The 18,413-nt window shown below is 40.0% G+C and overlaps 1 protein-coding gene across 2 annotated transcripts in view; it reads right to left on the reverse strand.

The window, feature by feature from the left end:
* Positions 1-16,157: 16,157 nt before the first annotated feature.
* Positions 16,158-18,413, reverse strand: part of STX7 (syntaxin 7) — a 31,734-nt gene continuing 29,478 nt past the window's right edge. For both annotated transcript variants that reach the window (XM_068184497.1, XM_068184498.1), the window contains exon 10: positions 16,158-17,569. In XM_068184497.1, coding sequence (XP_068040598.1) covers positions 17,477-17,569 — 93 coding nt within the window. In that variant the 3' untranslated portion in view covers positions 16,158-17,476. The remainder of the gene's footprint in view (positions 17,570-18,413) is intronic.

The raw sequence follows: 18,413 nt of genomic DNA on the forward strand, positions 1-18,413 counted from the left end.
CTGTGGTTGACTGGGATCTTCCCAGTCATTCTGCCAAGAGCCAAAGCAACAGGACCATCTAGTGCCTTGGACACACTGCAGTATGTCAGGCAAGACAAGCCACAGTTTTGTTGCAGTGGGTCTGGTAGAAGTGGTAACACTCAGGATAAACAGCTGTACTGTTTCTGGTGAGCTGCAGCAGCTGTGGAGGGTGGACAGTTCCACCCAGCCCATCATGGGAGTCCTGTGATGGCAGAGCCAGTGGCCAAGGCATCCCTATTTCATGGCTCTGGAGCTAGCACCAAATTGCTCCTGAGCTTTACTTTGCCTGTGTGGAGAAAATTGGCATTTTGGAGGCTGAGAGTTGGAATGGAAATAATACTTGAATTCTTGAAATCTCTCATGGGACTATATGATTTTGTCTGTGCAGAGCTCAAGGGTCAGTCTGCTGCTTTTCTGCAGCTCTGAAGTCTGTATATCCCAAATCCTTGTGACTTTCTACCAGAACCTGGTTCTGGTAGCGATGTTATCCTGTTTTATCTAGGGGCGATGTTATCCTGTTTTCCAGCAATACACCACACTCAGCAGCACTGCTCACCCCATTGTGATGGCAACGTTTAGACTAGTAGAAGTGCAGGAATAGCAGTCCTATTGCTTTCCAATTTCCAGTAAATATCTTTCCATTAAAATAAATCATCCAAACAGTTTTACAGAGCTACACACTTGATCTACAAATACTGTAACAAAACCAACCTTTTTCAGCTTGCTGCTATTTATAATCCCAAGAACAATACTCATGTAATAAAACTTTCCTAGTAGAAGAGGCACTTTGTGGGTAGGGCTGCACAATTCCCAAAACTCACATTAAGAGACTTTGGAAACTTCACCAGAATTTTTTTGCATCATTAGGAGACCAAACGTGAAGAAAACACAGTCTAAATCATTCTAAATCTGATCTTGGCCTATAAGTAATGCTGCTGGCAGGGGCACAGGGAGACATCAGGTTACCACCTTCTCTGAACTGAACCTCCTCTTCTGGAGGAAGGCAGTCACCTAACCAAGCCCAGAGAGATTCAGCAAGTGTTTTTCTTTTTTAAAAACTCTTACTACCATTACTAAATATCAGCTTGTCCATTACTCCCTCAAACCATTGCATGACATGGATCATATCCTGAAGGACTGATTAAAAGTCATAAAATCATAGAATGGTCTATGTTAAAGATTGGCTAGTTCCAACTTCCCTGCCATGGGCAGGCACACCTTCCACTAGACCAGGTTGCTCAAAGCCCCATCCAGCCTGGCCTTGAACACATCCGAGGATGGTGAATCCACAGCTTCTCTGGGCAAGCTCTTCCAGTGCCTCACCACCCTCACAGGGAAGAATTTTTCCCTAATACTTAATCTAAACCTACTCTTTCAGATTGAAGCCATTCTCCCTTGTCCTGTCACTATGTATCCTTGTAAGAGGTCTCTCTTTTTCTTCCTTGTAGGGTCCCTTGAGGTACTGGCAGGCCAAAATCAGGTTATCCCTAAGATATCTCTTCTCTAGGCTGAACAATCCCAATTCTCTCAGCTTTTTTCTCATAGGAGAGGCTCTCCCTCCCTCGAATCAGCTTGGTGGCCTGCTCTGGACTTACTCAAACAGATTGATGTCCTTTTTGTGCTGAGGACCCCAGAGCTGGATGCAGCTCTCTAGGTGGGGTCTCACCAGAGCAGATAGAAGGAAGGAATCCCCTCCCTCACCCTGCTGGCCACACTGCTTTTGAGACGGCCCAGGATACAACTGGATTTCTGGGCTGTAAGTGTACATTGCTGGGTCATGTCTAGCCTCTCACCCACCAGCACCCCCAAGTCCTTCCTGGCAGGGCAGCTCTCAGTCTGTTCATCCCCCAAACTGTGTTGATACCTGTCACTGTCTCCAGCCAGAAACAGCATCCTGCACTTGGAATTGTTAAACCACATGAGATTCCCCTCAGCCCACTTAAACTTGCCCAGATCCCTTGTAGGATGGCATCCTGTTTTTCAAGTGTGTGCTTCTCTACTCTTCCTTATTGAGTCAATTAATTACGAAGATTTGGCCTGATCATGGGTAGTTGGTCCCTGCTGTTGTATACTGGCATTGAGGTGCTCTTGCTAGAGAGCAGCCCAGCAAGAGGTGTGTGTTTTGTCCATTTGCAGGCAGCAGGATTTCTCAAAGGCACACAAAGGTTTGCTTTCAGCCTATTTCTAATGTACCCTGTGGCATTCTTTGAGTTAGTTGCCTGCTGGCCTTTCTCTTATGCAATTTAGCTTCCATGCAGGAAATTCATGAATATTGAACATTGATTTCATACTAATAATTAATGCAAAGTCTTATAAAAATTTTTTTTAAAGTAGATAGCCAATAGTTACATCATCTTTCTAATAGAGGGCAACAAGAATTCTGCTCTCACTTGTGAAATGTAAATGAATCACCTTTTATTTACCTTTTTAATGTAATGATTTTTATCATTGGCATGAACTCCATGAATCCAGATTTTGGCATCAATGCAATGCAAAAGGGTTAGAGAAGCATCTTGCAGATCCAGCTGGAAGCTTTTTACAGTGGGGTAATGCCTATGCAGAATAAAACCAGCTTCACTGACAATCCAGTTTGTGTTCGATGTGGATAGGGAACTGACAGCAGGAAAGGTTTTGGGTTCAACTGGATGTTGTCTTTGGAATGCTGAGCCAGCAGGATGGGTTCCTAGGGAGCATTACTGCCAGCACAGGCAGGAGTTAGAAAACTTTTGTGTCTTGATCCAAATGCACTGGTTCAAGAAGAGCAAGGGGGACACATTCCACCCATGCTTCTGTCAGCATCAAACATTTCCTCAGGCACATATGATAACCTGGCTGCTCTTAAACATGTTTTAAAGCATATATCTTGAAGAAAAAAACTTCAAATTTTGTTTGTTGTCTTGACTTCCTTAACTAAGGTGAGAGGACAAAGCACCATGCTAATTTTGTTAATGTTGATTAAAGATCACTGGGGAGAATACCAATATAGACATGTAAATGTAGAAGAAGTTGTGTATTGGTTTTTAAAGCTTTATTCCCATCTTGATCTTCCCCTGCTCCATTTCTGAAATACGTGAAAATTGTTTTTACATTTTAAAGTGGAAAATGACTACAATTTAAGTGATCACTGTAAAGAGAGTAATTATGTGAAGGTTTTTAGAAATTTTTAATTCTCATTCTATGCATTTTCTTTTCTTTTGCAGGGAGTAGTAGAGAAGTAGACACAGTTGGTTTTGCTTTCAGATAGGCATACTAAGGAGATGCAAATTCTTCTTATGAGTGATATGCATTAATCACCAAAGCTGGAAGCAAACTTTAAGACCAATGAGTACAGAGGTGAACCATTTCTACCTTTCTTTCTTGGTGCAGTCTGACTTTGGCTCAGGTTAGGACAGTTTTGGAGCTCTGCTGTGCTACCTACAATCTGCATTTTAAAAGTTCTGTTAATCTCAAACCAGTATAAATAAAGACCAGTTTGCTTTCAGCTATTCTTATGATGAGTTTGGACTCATGTCTGTTGATGTTTTAAATAACTTGCCTGAGGAGACAAAAATAAAATCATTGTTAGAAAAAGAATATTTATCCAGCCCTGTGCTCAGGGCAAAAGCAGACTGATTTAGCTTTCTTTTCCTCATCAGCAGGCTGGTTTCTGCAGACATTGCCAAATTTCCAAATACCTTAATTCAAGTTCATAAAAACATCTTACTTATGTTGGGAGAGAAAACTGGAGGGCAAAAGTTTTATTAGACCAGTTGGAAAAGCCAGAAGGCTTTACAGCAAAGAGTTTCTCATTTCCCTTGGTTGTGGTTGTTGTCTTTTCCCCTCTTTTATGAGCACCTCTGCAAAAGGAGACACTTAGGTGCAGTGTAATCCTGGGCACTGATTCATAGCAAGTCCCACAAGAGGATACCTCAGCAATGGCATTTCTACACAGGTCTCCTACGGTGTGGGAAAGAATTAATTCCCTTTCATTTGAATTTAACCTAATTTCAGGGTTTTTACTTTTCACTGAGTGTATCTGCTCTGGTGCTGATGTTCTGTGGGGAGGAATAGCTTTTAGCATATGTACTTTTAGGGATAAAGTACCATTTTAAAATGGTTGCTTATGCTTCATATATATCTTTGTTAAGTTAATTACAATTCTAGCTGTCTGTCAATCTGCCACACAGGACATAGACAGTTTAGATGTTTTTTAGCATTAAATATTAGATATAGAGATCTAGATATATAATACTTACATATTAGGAAAAAAATTCTTTATTGTGAGTGTGCCAAAGCACTGGAACAGGTTGTTCAGAGAAGTGGTGGATGCCCCATCCTTGGAAGTGTTCAAGGCCAGGTTGGATGGGGCTTTAAGCAACCTGGTCTAGTGGCAGGTGTCCCTGCCCATGACAGGGGGGTTGAAACTAGATGATCTTTAAGGTCCCTTCCAACCCAAACCATTCTATGGATCTATGATCTTTGCTGTTTGCTCCTCAGCTCCTATCAACATCTGGGAGCACCCTCACTAAGGTAAAACCAGGAAGGTAAGTGCATTTCACATTTCCAGAACTCATTAAAAGTTTTTATCTGAGTAATGCACTTCCCAGGTGACAATTAACTTTCTGAGACCACCTAAGGCAAACCCTGACTCATGGGCAGGATCACCTTTTTCCTGTATCAGACCTGAGAGGTGTCTGTCTGGCCTTATGATGTCTATCAGTGCAATGTTTTTTCTCTTCTCCTTTCTCCTTCTCCTTTTGGGAAGAATCAACTCTGATCTATCATCATTCTTCCTGTTAGAAAGCTGTGTTAGGTGGCTGATCTTGGAAGCAGCAGTTTAGGCTCATGACTGCTGCTCTGCACCTTATGTATTTATTTGATTGTGTGGAAGCCAGCACGGCTGCTTTTGGAGGGAAGACACTTCCTAGCCCTTACCTCTCACTACCTTGTTTTGTGTCTTGATCTCGTTCAGAAAGCAGCTAGTGGATATAGGTTTTCAGCCTGTGTGATTTTTGTAAGAAAATGAAGAGCATCTCTCCTGTGTAGCCTTCACAAAGCTCAATAGGCATCCAGTATTCTAAATCTAGACGAAAAATCTCTACTTTTTTTTTCTTAATTGGACAGATGGATTCAGAGAGCATAATTGACCTCTGGGTTTAGTTTCCCCCTCTTGTTTATAATGTTAAAATTAGCAGAACAAATACAAAACAGAAGGAGAGCAGGAGGAGGAACTTGGTGCCTTTGGGGGCATGTGTTGCTCTGCAGAAAGGGAGAGCATCCCCATGCTCTACCCTCTGTGCAAACAGCCTGCATAGCCATTCAAGCCTATAGATGCACACAAAAACACAAAAAAAAATGTAGCAGTAAGAGGGTGCCAAATCTCTGCATCTTCTGGACAACCATAGAAACATCTGCCTTTACCACAGATTAAGATTAGCTCAAAGTTACTCCATCTAAGGAAAATATCTCCAGAATTTTTTGACACAGCAAAATCTTGAACCCAAACCTTTTTTCACTGAAGTCAGTGGTAAATTCCTAATGCAAACAGAAGTAACCGTTCTTTTGAGAAGGAGGACGTTTTTTGGTGGAAAAAAAATACTCATCTCTAAATCTTTTAAGCATTTTGATGTTCTTTTTTTACTTTGAACTGATGCAATACATTTTGTTCCTGCATATATAACACTCCCATCCCCACCCCCAGGCACTTACAAACACGAAAGATCATTTGTGAGTTAAAGCAAAGAAAATTCTGTTGAAATGTGGAGTTTATAAATAAATGTGTGCATATAAAGTGTACACAGCTTGAGGGATGAGATTCTTGCCTGCTTATTCAACGGTGAGTTTAATGTAAGATTTCCAAGAGATGATGTTCAACATGGCCATCATGAAAGTGTCTGGACCTTTCTCATGAATTTGTTGAGTTGCTTGTCATGATCATGGATGTTTTTGTCAAGTTTGCAACCTAGAATGACAAGCACTCGTACTATGGAAGTGAAAGTCATACAACAAAAAGCAATGAAATTAAAATTCCTAAAATTAACACATTATATCACCCATTGGCATTGAATCAATAACATCCAAGGATACAACAGCCTTGAAGAAGGAATAAAAAATTGCAGGACCAGAAGATCAAGTGTAAAAAAAATGAAGCCACAGGTATATGACAGAAAAAGTAGCCTAAAAGCTGTGATGCTGAAAGAGACTGACCCTTGGTATTAATCCTTGGTAAAAAATCTACTAAGCAGGAACTTCCAGTGTGAAACAACAAGACAAAGTAGAACTGGCTCTGCCACCAGGGAAGAAGACAAGCATTGCTGTGCTGTGTCCCCTCTTCCAGGATCCACACACTAAAAAGGCAGTTTGATGCTCAGTTTGATTATTTAAGAGTTACTTTAATAGAATTATTTATACATTTGTGTTCTTATTCTTTTATAAAACAGCTAGGTTGAGGATACAGTTACCAAACATATTATTTTACAAATAACTGCATTTTTTCCGATTTCAACTTACTATGCAAGTTCTGCAGAAAAAACAGTAGGTATGATGGACAGATTTCTAGAGTTTTTGAGACAGTTGAACTCCAGACTACTGCAGATTTTTCTTCTAAACATCAGGAGAAAAGCAGCTGTCTGGTACTCCTGTACAGGCACTACAATACAGATTTACAGCTGCCTGATATTCCTAGGCACAAACTTTTTCAAATTAAGGCTCACTTCACCAAAGTTGGAGTATTCCAAACATAATTAAACAAATCTTTGCTTGGAGCACACAATATGAATCCAAAGCATGAATACATGCTATTTAAATTTTTTGTTTGTTACTATACCCATGAGACTGTAGCCTGAAATTAAGACTTATATAAGCAACCTTTGGACATGTGGCTGTACCAGCTGAACTCAATAACCATGGATTTTTTGTGGGGACTTCTGGGAGGCGCTGTAGTCAACACTTTCTGCAGGTGATACCAGTTTGGGGTCCTTGTTTGATTTATAAGCACCTTGTAAACAGAAAATTTTTCCCCAGTCCATGATTTCTTTATGATACAGCATTTTGAATACAAGTGATGTTTTCATACACTACTCTATCAGGAAAAGAAGCTTTTTTCTTATTCTAATTTCCCTTTTTTTCAATAAGCAGGAGAAAAATATCACCATAGTGAGATCAACATTTTCTTCTGGCAGCATAACTCTCTGGAGGTCACATATCTGGACCCATAATGGTTCTGCTTTAGAAACAGAGCTCCTCAAGGAAAAAATGAATTCAGCCTCTTTCCCAGACCCTCTGGAAGCTGGAGAAGGCAGTCACAGTACACATCCATCTGTGGTCACAACCTCAGGAAGCTCATTTGATAGTCATTTGTTGACCTCTTCTTTCCAACCCAGATACACAATGTGTCATTTTCAGTAAGTAGTGGCATTTCACAGACTTTAAATCATAATGACTTAGTTTTTTGTTTAGCTTCATTCATCTCTCTCTATCCTTACAAGTCTGACATTGCAATAGCCAAAATCTCAGTTTTCAATGAAATAGAAGGTGTACATGTGATGGATTTTAGTCTGTGGGTGCTGTACTGCAATTTCATAGTGCTAAGTATAGACCAGAGTCTGACTCCTCAGCATTTTCAGGAGCATCTGTGTTATTTTAGCACCATAGTCTTGTTATCCCTGGTAGGATGTGAGGTTGCAGTCCAAACCCAGACTTCCCTGCAAATTACTAGTTTACTGTTCACAGCCTCTTGTCCGGGTTTTCTTTGTGAAGCACATTGCTGCCAGCTCAAGGGATATACACAGTCACCTGTTTATTCATCCAGAAAACCTGCGTTTGGACTAATAATTTAAAACAAAAGTTCTTGGGGGGTTTTCCAGATAACATCTGCAGATCTTGGGCAGATCTTGCGCTGTGTGTCACCAAACCTTGCTCTTACACCTGGTGGAAAAAAAAGCCACCAATAGGGTGATTGGTGTGGAGCTTGTCCAGGTTGTTCTGATCCTCTTTGAGGGAGAAGACAGCCTAAGCAGGAATGCCACAGCATCTCAGGCTTCAGACTCTACTGCTAGGCTGTTGCCTGAGTTTCAAGCTGACACTTTGGGTTTGTTGATTTGCCTTGTTGGTTTGTTGGATTTTTAAAATAAATTATTTTCCTATCACTACCTCAGAAGCAGCACAGTTCAGAGGTGCAGTTGTCACATACTTGTTCTCATCCAAGATGACTCCCACACAGAAACCCAGACTAGCCCCAGTCCTGTGCCATCGTGTTAAGTCTTCTTCATCCCCTTGCCCACAGCATCTTTCACAGAATAAACACTCAAGTTACCTTGGCACCCATTAAAAGCAAATCAGTACTATTAGCACTATAATGACTAATAGTCATTAGGCACTACTCAGCACAGTGGGAAGTATTCTGTAATGAGTATCCATGGAAAATTTTTGCAACCCTGCATAAGTAGAAAAAACAAAACAAGCAGCTCCTAAAAGGAGTTCATCTTAGAACTGGGTTAAACAATTTTTAAACAATTTGCATTTTCCTTTCTCATTTTGATTTACAAACCCCATAGGTCTTTTTTTCTTTATCAATCAGATAAAGAAAATTTTATCAGACAAATGGTTTCCTGGTAAAGCATTTGATAATGTCGTAATTTTTGCCTTCCTTAAATTCTTTTGGTCTGATTTTGTTAAGGACCTCATCAAAAGATCCTCTGTGTACCTACATGGCAAAACCTGATGAGGAAAGACACAGCACTTAGCTGAGGAACCTCCTCCCTTCTCCCTCAAGAAACAATTTCTGAAGGCTAGTCCAAATCTGTGTCTCAAAAAAAAAAAAAAAAAAAAAAGAAAAGAAAAAAGGAGTTCAGTTGCCTGATGAAAATATTCAAGGTGTCCTTAGCATCAAAGAGCAGCAAGTCAGATTAGCATAAGATTTCACCACCTCTTCCATAGCAGCCATAGTATTTTGTACACACCTTTCAAATTATATCAGTCTTGAAGAGTCATGTCCTTGCATTCCTTTGGGGATTGGAATTGTTGCATACAAGCAGAGAACACAGCTTGGGGCAGAGTTCTTGTTAGAAACATCCCAACAGAATGGAACAGGAGTATTGGAGATATGATTTTGGTGCAAAGGAATCATGTTGAAAAACACAAAAGAACAAACTTGCATAGGGAGCACCTCATATTTCAACAGCACTTTCCTGGCAAAAGGGATGAGGCATACAAGTAATGATGAACAAAAAGTAATTAAAATACAACACCATCTGGCTTTGCAACCTCAAGGATGATATCAAGGCAAAAATATTTATGCCTTCTTGAAATTTTGAATATGATTTAATAAAATATCTAACTTCTGAAGTGTTTAAGTTTTTGAGATTGACATATATTTGTCTCATAACAACTCATGCATAGCCAAACTGAATTATCCTATATATCTCAATTTCTTTGTATTACTATGATGCCACTACTTTGGTCTTAATCATTTTGCAAACCTTCCTAATGCATCCTGCTTCTGCTCCAGCCCTCTTTGCATTTTTACTCCAAATGCAGCTCTCCCAGAAAACAAGAAAATAACTGGCAAGTCAATAAAAGTTCAGGGAATTGACCACTTCCCTAGAGTCATAGCCAAAATGACTCCACCAAACTACTGAATTCTCAGGAATCAAATGAAACACAACATGCAGAACAGCTTCTGTTTTTCCCCTCCCAAAGCCATAAAACAACAACAGCAAAGATGGTTTTTCTGGCTGTAGAGAAGGCCAGCTTCAGAAAACTATTCATAGAAGAGTAATTTCCAAAATTTGAGACATCTGTACAGTCAGCCACCATTTATTGCCCAGAACAATGTTGCGTAGTGTTATTCAGTACAACCCTCCACAGTCACCTCCAGTTTCTCAGACCTACAGTTGTTACATTTGTTTCTGCCCTTCTCTGTAGGACAAGCTATAGAAAGATCCTTTTCTGTCTCCCCTACCTCATCCTGTGCTCTCCTCTCAAATATTTTTCTTACTTTCATTTAGTCTTGTGGTCTTTTTGTAATATTTCTGGGTTTTCAGAACTCTTCTAGTCTATGCGCATGGTTTACAAAATATCTCTTTAGCCTTTTTTTTTTTCTTTTGGTAGAGCTGTGTTTGCAAATGGATGAATCATAAACCTCATACTTTTTTTTTTTTTTGATAAATAATTTCTACCTAAAATGCAGAGGAGTTTAAAGTTCAACTAGAGTTTTTATGGATATCTTATGTCCGAGGGGAAAGAAACTTGAGGCCAAACTTCTATGGTCTTGGCAATGTTCAGAAGTTAATTTGGGGCTGGGGTAGGGAGAGGAAATGACAGGAGGGTTGTCTTGCAAGGAAATGCTTGGCTCACTGGGCACTTGCCTTTTTTCAGGTGCAGCTGCATCATAAAATTAGAACTCCAGGGATTAAATAATAAAAAAATCTCACTCCAGTATCTGCTAGAATAAACGATCTGAATTTTTCTCTTTACTGGGAAGAGTGTGCTAAGATCAAGGCTGTAACTGGTTGAGAAGTTCATGGAAGTTACTGAATTGATGATGTCAAATACTTCATCATTGAATGCCTTTGACAGTGAGTGAATAAAATGTTTGTTCCCATCCTAGAACTAGATTTATACAGCAATCATGTAGCCAACCAGCTGACCTTATTTGCAGAAAGTCGTCACAGTGGGATGGGCAGAGCCTTAAAGCAGAGCTGATTCTGCCTGTACAGGCTGCCAGGCAAAGGCTGGAGCAGAGGAAAAGTTGCCAGTACAAAAGGCAAGACCAGAAGAAGTCATGCAGTGTTGTTTTTTTTAAAAAAAAAAGTACTTTCTGTTTGGGTGAATTGACATAATATTAAGATCCGATTACACTTATTAGAGAGATTCCTCTGCCTGAACCAAAATGCAGGTGAGACCATGTGCCCAAGTCAATAGTACGGATTTTATTTAACAGTAAATGTCAGGTGGAGAGAGACAGAGAAATAGAAGAGAGGAGAGGGTGAGAAACAGATTAAGTAGGAAGACAGCCATCACCCCCACGGATCCAGTGGCATTCTGTTACTCCTCTTCACCCTGCTCCCAGCGAGGGCCCCAGGAAACATGGAGTTCAATGGATTATTATATGTTTAGGTATATGCAGGAATGCCCAAGCACCTCCTCCCTGTCAGGGAGCAGACTTCTGGTGGAAGGCCTCAGGAATGAGTCTGAGGTTCCTTGATGGTTTATGAGCCCTTCTACGACATGAGAGCTGCCTCCTTTACAACTGAGCCAAAACTCGCCAAACACTCCAAAACTCTCCTCCTCCCCCTCAGATGGCAGGAGAGTGTGTACACCTGGCCTTAGCAAACGAGTCTGTGTGCTATGGCCTCTCCGTGCTGCAACCAGACAGAGCTGATTTTCAGGACAGATGCTGAATTGACTTTCCTTGTGGATACATTCTTCTCCCCCAGCTTTGTTTACTTTTCCTTGGACCTGAGGTAATTGAAAATTAGTGATGCCCTGTTCTTTTGTGTGGGCACTCAGGTGCTCAAATGCCCTTTTCCAGGGATGTCACTGTGGGGCAGATGAACAATAGTGGCTCACTGCTGCAGACATCTCCCCTCCCCTAGAGCTTCAAGCCTTGTAGTCCCTGCTTGGGAATTTACAGACTAGTCTGTAAACTAACAGAAACAATATAAATCAGGGTCAAATGGTCTACTTTTCTATTTAAAGTTCTCAGATTATTTAAAATAATGATTTGCTGAAGGCATCAAAACTATGGCTGATACATGATAAGAAAGCCTCAACTTGTTTTTGTCATCTTACAAAGACAGTATGAATCTACTTTTAATAAGCATTTCTGACCCCCCAAACTTCTTCAGCCTAGTTGTCCCTGACAACACAGTGGTTAATCTCCAAGATCATAGTTATTCTTCATCTAGATGAAGAAAAGCTGTTGGAGAACAGAACATTAGACAGTGAGGTATCTCCTTATTTCAGTAATACCGTGGCAGAGAAGTTCCTGAAGACAAGATGTGAAGGACCTGATTTTGGGGTTTCAGTTTCCTCTGCATTGAGAACATCTGTGTCTATGAGAAGGAAGAGGGGAGAGGGGAGTGGGTAGTGGGGGTGGGTGGGAAGGGAGCAAACATGGTGCAGATGGCAAGGAGTATATTTATCTACCCTCTCCCCAGGTTGCTGGCTGATGTTCTCCTTCAGAGGGGATAAGATCCTCTACTTGTCCCTGCTTACCTCCTTTAGATATAGGTCCATCCAGCCTGCAGGACTTGGGAGTAGCTGAAGCTGTTGCTGAGTAACTCCCTGTGGGTCTTGGAGTCCTTCCTTCTAAGATGCAAACTTGGCAGCTACAGTGAGCTCCAGCAGCCTTTATGAGTAAAGGTGGGAAGGTAGATTATCATTTATACTGCCTGGATTATGCAGTATGCCTACTTCTTCCCACCCTTATTATCTCTTCAGACTTCCAACTGTACTGCCAAAGACCAAAAATTTTCTGCATAAACATTAAATAAAAGAAAAACACAATTAAACTCAGTCCAGAATGAATCTTGAAGGAGGAAGGAGAGGTGAAATGTGCTGCTAGTGACTTTCAATTTTCTTTGTGCTTATTTTTACTTTTCCCTTTTTACATTTTTTAAAATATGCAAGACATATGTTGAAAGGTGACAGTAATTAAAATAAAAAGTTTCAATTATTAATTTTCTTGTGCTAACAAGCATTTCAATCTAGGTTAATTTTGTCTTAAAAAAGAAAAATATATTTTATCAGCAGTAGCAAAGAAGTGTTGTGTTCATATACAGAGATATGACTATTAAAGAGCAGACACTTATACTGAATATTTCTTCTTAAGATATTCTTGCAAATACAGAGTCATAGAAAAGCTTGGATCACCCTTTGACAGTTACCTAGCCCAGCCCTCTTGAAATGTGCAGTGACATCTTCAACTAGATCAGGTTACTCAGACTGCAGTTCAGCCTGGTCTTGAATGCTTCCAGGGTGGGCCATCCACCACCATTCTGGGCAACCTATGCCAGCATTTCACCACCCTTATTGTAAATAATTTCTTCCTTATATCTAATCTAAACCTACCCACTTTCAGTTTAAAACAGTTCCCCCTTGTCCTATCACTATACACCCTTGTAAAAGTCCTTCTCCAATTCTCTTGGAGGACTTCTTCAAGTACAGGAAAGCCACAATTAAGTTTCCCTGGACTCTTCTCCAGGCTGAAAAACTCAAGTCTCTCAGGCCTCAGAAAAGAGGTGCTCCAGCTATTTTGTGGCCCTCCTCTGTACCTCCACCATACCCACAAGTGTGATGCATTCCCCTTCCTGAGTACCTTTCTGATATTTGAAATAGAGATACATGGGATAGGAGCAAACCAAATCACTACAGCTGAGCTCAGCACTCGACATTCAATATAGCCAACAGGAAAAGTTGAGAATGAGTTGTATTAAGAGGCAAGTTACAGCATCTCTACTTCTAAAAGTTGAAGATTTTGCTACCTTTTCTGGTTATGCCGGGATTTGTGGAGTTCTTTAGTATTATGCAAACACAACTCCCTTTATTATAGAAGGATATCATGTATCAGGATACACAAAGCTAAGTAAATGCTTTGTTATCTGCATTCTTGAGCTACAGAAACCTCTGTAGCATTAGGGGGCCCCTCAGACACCCCTACAAGGACAAAGACGCCTGGAAGCTGATTGCTTTTCAGGTATTTATTCTTGCAACCCTTATATTGCAATAGCATCAAGAATGGCTCTGCAGGTGGGCACCTCATCAGAGGATAATTACTCCTCACTCCACAACAGCTTTGGGTGAGAGCTCTGGACTTAATTGCAAACTGAAAGGGAAAGCTGCATGGTACCCACTTAAGCACCCCTTTGCACCACAGGTACCGTAAGAAACAGAAAGACATCAACTGTTGTTATCCAGCAGCAAGGAGATCTCTGCACTTTCCTCTCTCACTGGTGCTCTTGAAATCATCGAGGTTCAATCAGAATTAAACAAAAGCCAAGCAAGTAGTCTCTTTCAAATGTGATACCCAACAACACAGTGCTTGAGACATCCCAAGCCAGTGATCAACTATGAGGGTATTGGTTCAAATTCACTAACAGATCATGTCATTCTCTCCCTCCCCCCACCTTTAGACCCCTTACACCTTCTTTTTATCATGGTTTCAAACTATTGATATCCGAAATCTAGCCCACCCCTCTGACACCAAACACATTTGCTGACAATACACACACCATGTGTGGGTGGGTGACTTAAGAAAGCTCCTAGGTACAAAGTTAGCTTGGGGATATTGCATACCCTGCTGATTATCAGGACAATTTAAAAGGGTGCAGGGAAAAAGACAAGAAAAACCTTTAAAAAGCTGTGTGCCCCTGTGATTTTCAGCCCTTTGAAAAAGTAAGAAAGAACAGAAAAGCACTCCTGGTATGTGGTTAAGATAACTACAAAGGAACTATTCTTAGCAGGTTTCTTCAGTAAAATGAAGGGTGCTTTGATTGCATTTTTTGGCCTTCCTAATCTGACAGATATTGATGGATAATTCAGAGCAGCCAAAATCTTTGTTCTAAAAACATGGACTCATATATGTTACACCCAGATGTTTTGTTGAGTTCTTAATAGATATCAAAGCTTCCTTAAAGTACTTGAAAGTTGCATTTCATACATTTTAGAGTTGTATGCATGTAGCGGGGGGAAATGATAGAGAGAAGCTCCATTAAGAGCAGGTTAGAAAGGAATATTTTATGCCCCCCAACATGGACACTCTAAATACAACCCCTCCCAGCACTTTGTTTCTGCCTAATCAAGTTTGAAAATGAACAGCATCAAGATCCTTAATGTGCAATTAGGGCCTTGCAGGCTGGTCTCTCCAACAGGTACAGGAGCCTGTGTGTAAACATTCCAGCACTGACCTCCCCACCAGACGCTGGGGTGACAGCAGAAGCAGTGGCCACCATACCTGCCAGAACCATCCCTGTGACTTCTGAGAGCTGGCCCTTCATCTCATCCAGAGGTAAAGAGCTCCAGTATCCCACCTCCATAGGATTCAAGGAAGAATTCTTTCATCTGACAGCATGTGGGGGAGGCACCCCCACATCACAAACAGGGTTTTATTTCAATAAATCATGAATGAAAGCAAGCAAGGCACCCACGACTCTCAGCAGCACTCTTCTCCCTCAGAGTGCCCCAACCACCAACACCAGAGAGCAGCTGAGCAGGCACATGACTCTGAAAATAAAGAGAAAATTCAATGTGGGAAATAAAGACATGCACACAAATCAGACACAGAAGAGCAGAGACCACAGGTTGCAGCAGGGGTTTGGGAAATGCAGTGCTGTGCAACTTGCAGAATTTCCAAGTTATCTGGTACTGTTGCCCCAGCCTGATTCTCACCAGCACTTCATCGTGGAAGCTTTTATGTATCCCACCTTGCAGTCACTACTGGACAAACTCAGTAAAGAGGGTATTCATGCCTTTATAAGGTAAACAATCAAACAAGATGGTAAATATACCATCTCTTCCCAAGAACAATATTTTTCAAGGTGGTATGCATTTTAGTAGAGAATCCTCCTAATAGAAAACCAAACAAGAACAACAAATGCAATGTAACAAGTATCAAGCATAGTCAGAATTTCTGATCTGTCAGGAGTCAGAGGTGAAGTTCTGCTGCCAAAAAACCTCTTTTCATTCCTCAGCATGTCAGTGGAATCACTGACAGAGTGTCAGTCACTGACAGAGGCAGATATGAAGTATTGCAACAGGGAAAAGATTCTCCTGGGCAAATAGGATTAGGTCATCCTTCTGTGCCTGTTTGAAGTAGTGCAAAGAGTTTGTTAAACATTAAAGCCAGGAAATTTCCAAAGTCAGTTTTAGACAGTTCACTGGTAAGAAAGCTACCCGGCTAAAATGTTGACTGCTGTACTAGTGTAGTCTGAAACCAAAAATCCCAGGGCATTAGCATCACCAGCTGGGCATGTAAGATACAGAAGTATTTTCATTAACATTGTGAAGTGCAGTAACGGAAGAGCGGGGCCACCTCACCAGCTGAGCTAAAATTCTCTGGAGTTGTTCAGAGAAGTTTCAATCATTCACATAAAGGCAAAGACAACAGCTGTGCTTTTAAAGATGGTTTCTGAAAAAAAACCCAACTACTAGAAAAGTGCACTCTTTAAAAGACCTTTATTTTGGTTGCATGATTACAATTCATTTATGCTTACAGTTAGATGTTTCCCAAATAATATTTCATAGCTCACCATGTACACAGTGTATTCTCTATCAGTCTGGTATGGAAGAACTTTATAAAATACAGATTAAGTGACTTTTTTATCTGTACACTTTTCAGATTAGTTCATCAAGATTAAGTAAAAAGGCAAATAGATTAACTGGCAAAAAAGTGGTTTTACAATTTTAATATATTAGTACAAAATGGCACAAAAGGAAAAACATTTTATAGGCTATAAGCATCAAACTTTTTTAATGCTTTCAGTCAGTTCAACTGATTTTATCTTAATTTCAAATACCAGTGTTGAACTTGGAATTGAACTTTTAATCTTCTTTTCTTAAGCTGTGTGAAAGACATCACATACAACTTTGCACCTGTTCATGGAAACTAAATCACAGCAGTTTCAGAACAGTGACATTCAAGTGCAGCTAGGAAGTTGGGAATTTCTGTTCTTCCCAGTAAGTCTATGAAGTCACAGACTAAAGCATATTTTCATCTAACCAAATTCACTCATGCACACTTCACCTGCAAAGACACCAGATGTGTGCAATAAAATACAGTATTTCTTACTGCAAGGACTGGAACAAAAAATTCACATAATTACATTGTTCAACCTACCTACCTTTGCAGGAGGCTTCCAGACATAACCATACTTGATGCCAGATATAGAGATAAATGGAACATTTCAAATATTTCAAGCAAACTGAAGGCTTAATTCACAGGCTTCAGGTATAAAAGAGAGATCACAACAACTTCAGCAACCTACGTTTTATGTTTGAACCACCCATATCAAACGGGTAGATGAACGTGATGGAAGGGAAAAAGAGAAGAAATATATTTCTAACTTAAAAATAAATTCTGAGATGTGAATTCGTTGCCTCAAGCAACAATTCAGGAGTTTGTTTTGGCAGCAATATTTAGCAATACCCTAAAAGATAATTACCTGCCCTGTCAACACAAGTTATCATTACTTTGATTAGCCCCCTAAACTTTAAGATGTTTCATGTTTAAGTTAACAGAACAGTTTATGATCTTGACCGTTTTTTTCTGGTAAGACAGCACCCACATCTGAGAGGCCAGGCAGTTATACTGATGGCAGTACTGAGAACATTATTTCCCAGGTTAAAACAAAAAGTCTTATAAAAAAAGTAAGTGTGATGAAGTACAGAACCACTATTTTACTCAATTTCACAATGAGCAAACCATGACTATGAATTTCCTAATTTAAATACAAATTACAAAGCTTTCTCCAGAGACTTATCTTGCAATTAACCATATGACGATTCCAAGAAGCAATGCTCCAACAGCAAGTATAATAATGAGTATGCACATCTTCTTTCGGGATCTTTGCTGGCAACAGAAAAAAAAAACAAAGTTCATTGAAAACTGTAACACATCAGAACATCAGAAAATTATTCAGATGCTTTTATTGTCCTACTGCTTGTGCAATCTAACTGAATTGTGTTCTTACATATAAAGATGGTCAAGACATCTAAAGACATTCAAGGAAAGAAAAAGCTGTCTGAATTATTTTATGGCTATATTCAACAGAATGATTATCAGTGGTATTTTCTGGTAAACATAATAAATTAGTTAAAGAAAACACAGTAAGGTAATGAATGGATGTAATTAGAACTCTGGGGGAAGTAACATGAGCATAGAGAAGGAAATGGACAATCAGTTGTACAACAGAGAAAGTAGAAATGGTCTGCTAGAAAAAAAAATGCTATTAGTGTATATACAGAAGGGAACAATGGAGTACAATTTTGGGCTGCTGTGTATCCATTCACAGTTATTTTAAAGGTGTTTTTGCCAAGTTTCTTAGGTAGAATGTGCTCTTAAACAAAACAAACAAAAAAAAAAACCAAAAACAAAAAAAAAAAAAAGATGAGACATGACTAGAGAACCACTTAAATAGATGTCACTACAATAAAGTCCAAATTATGAGCATGTTGAGAACTTTCACATTTCCCATATAGGTCTGTAACTTGAGATACCAAAGCACTCAAGACCAGCAGCAATCTTTCATCCTTTACGTGAAGGGTACAGAACCTGAAGGTTTCCTTCACAGGATGGAAGAAAATTACCAAATGGGTTTCTCGGGCTCTTGCTGATAGCCAAGGAAGAACAACTCTCAAATCTTGGGTTTCTAGGCCATAGCCCCAGAAGTAAAGCTAATCTGTACTGTACTTGG

This window comes from Anomalospiza imberbis, chromosome 3 (assembly GCF_031753505.1).
Source record: "Anomalospiza imberbis isolate Cuckoo-Finch-1a 21T00152 chromosome 3, ASM3175350v1, whole genome shotgun sequence".
NCBI lineage: Eukaryota > Metazoa > Chordata > Aves > Passeriformes > Viduidae > Anomalospiza > Anomalospiza imberbis.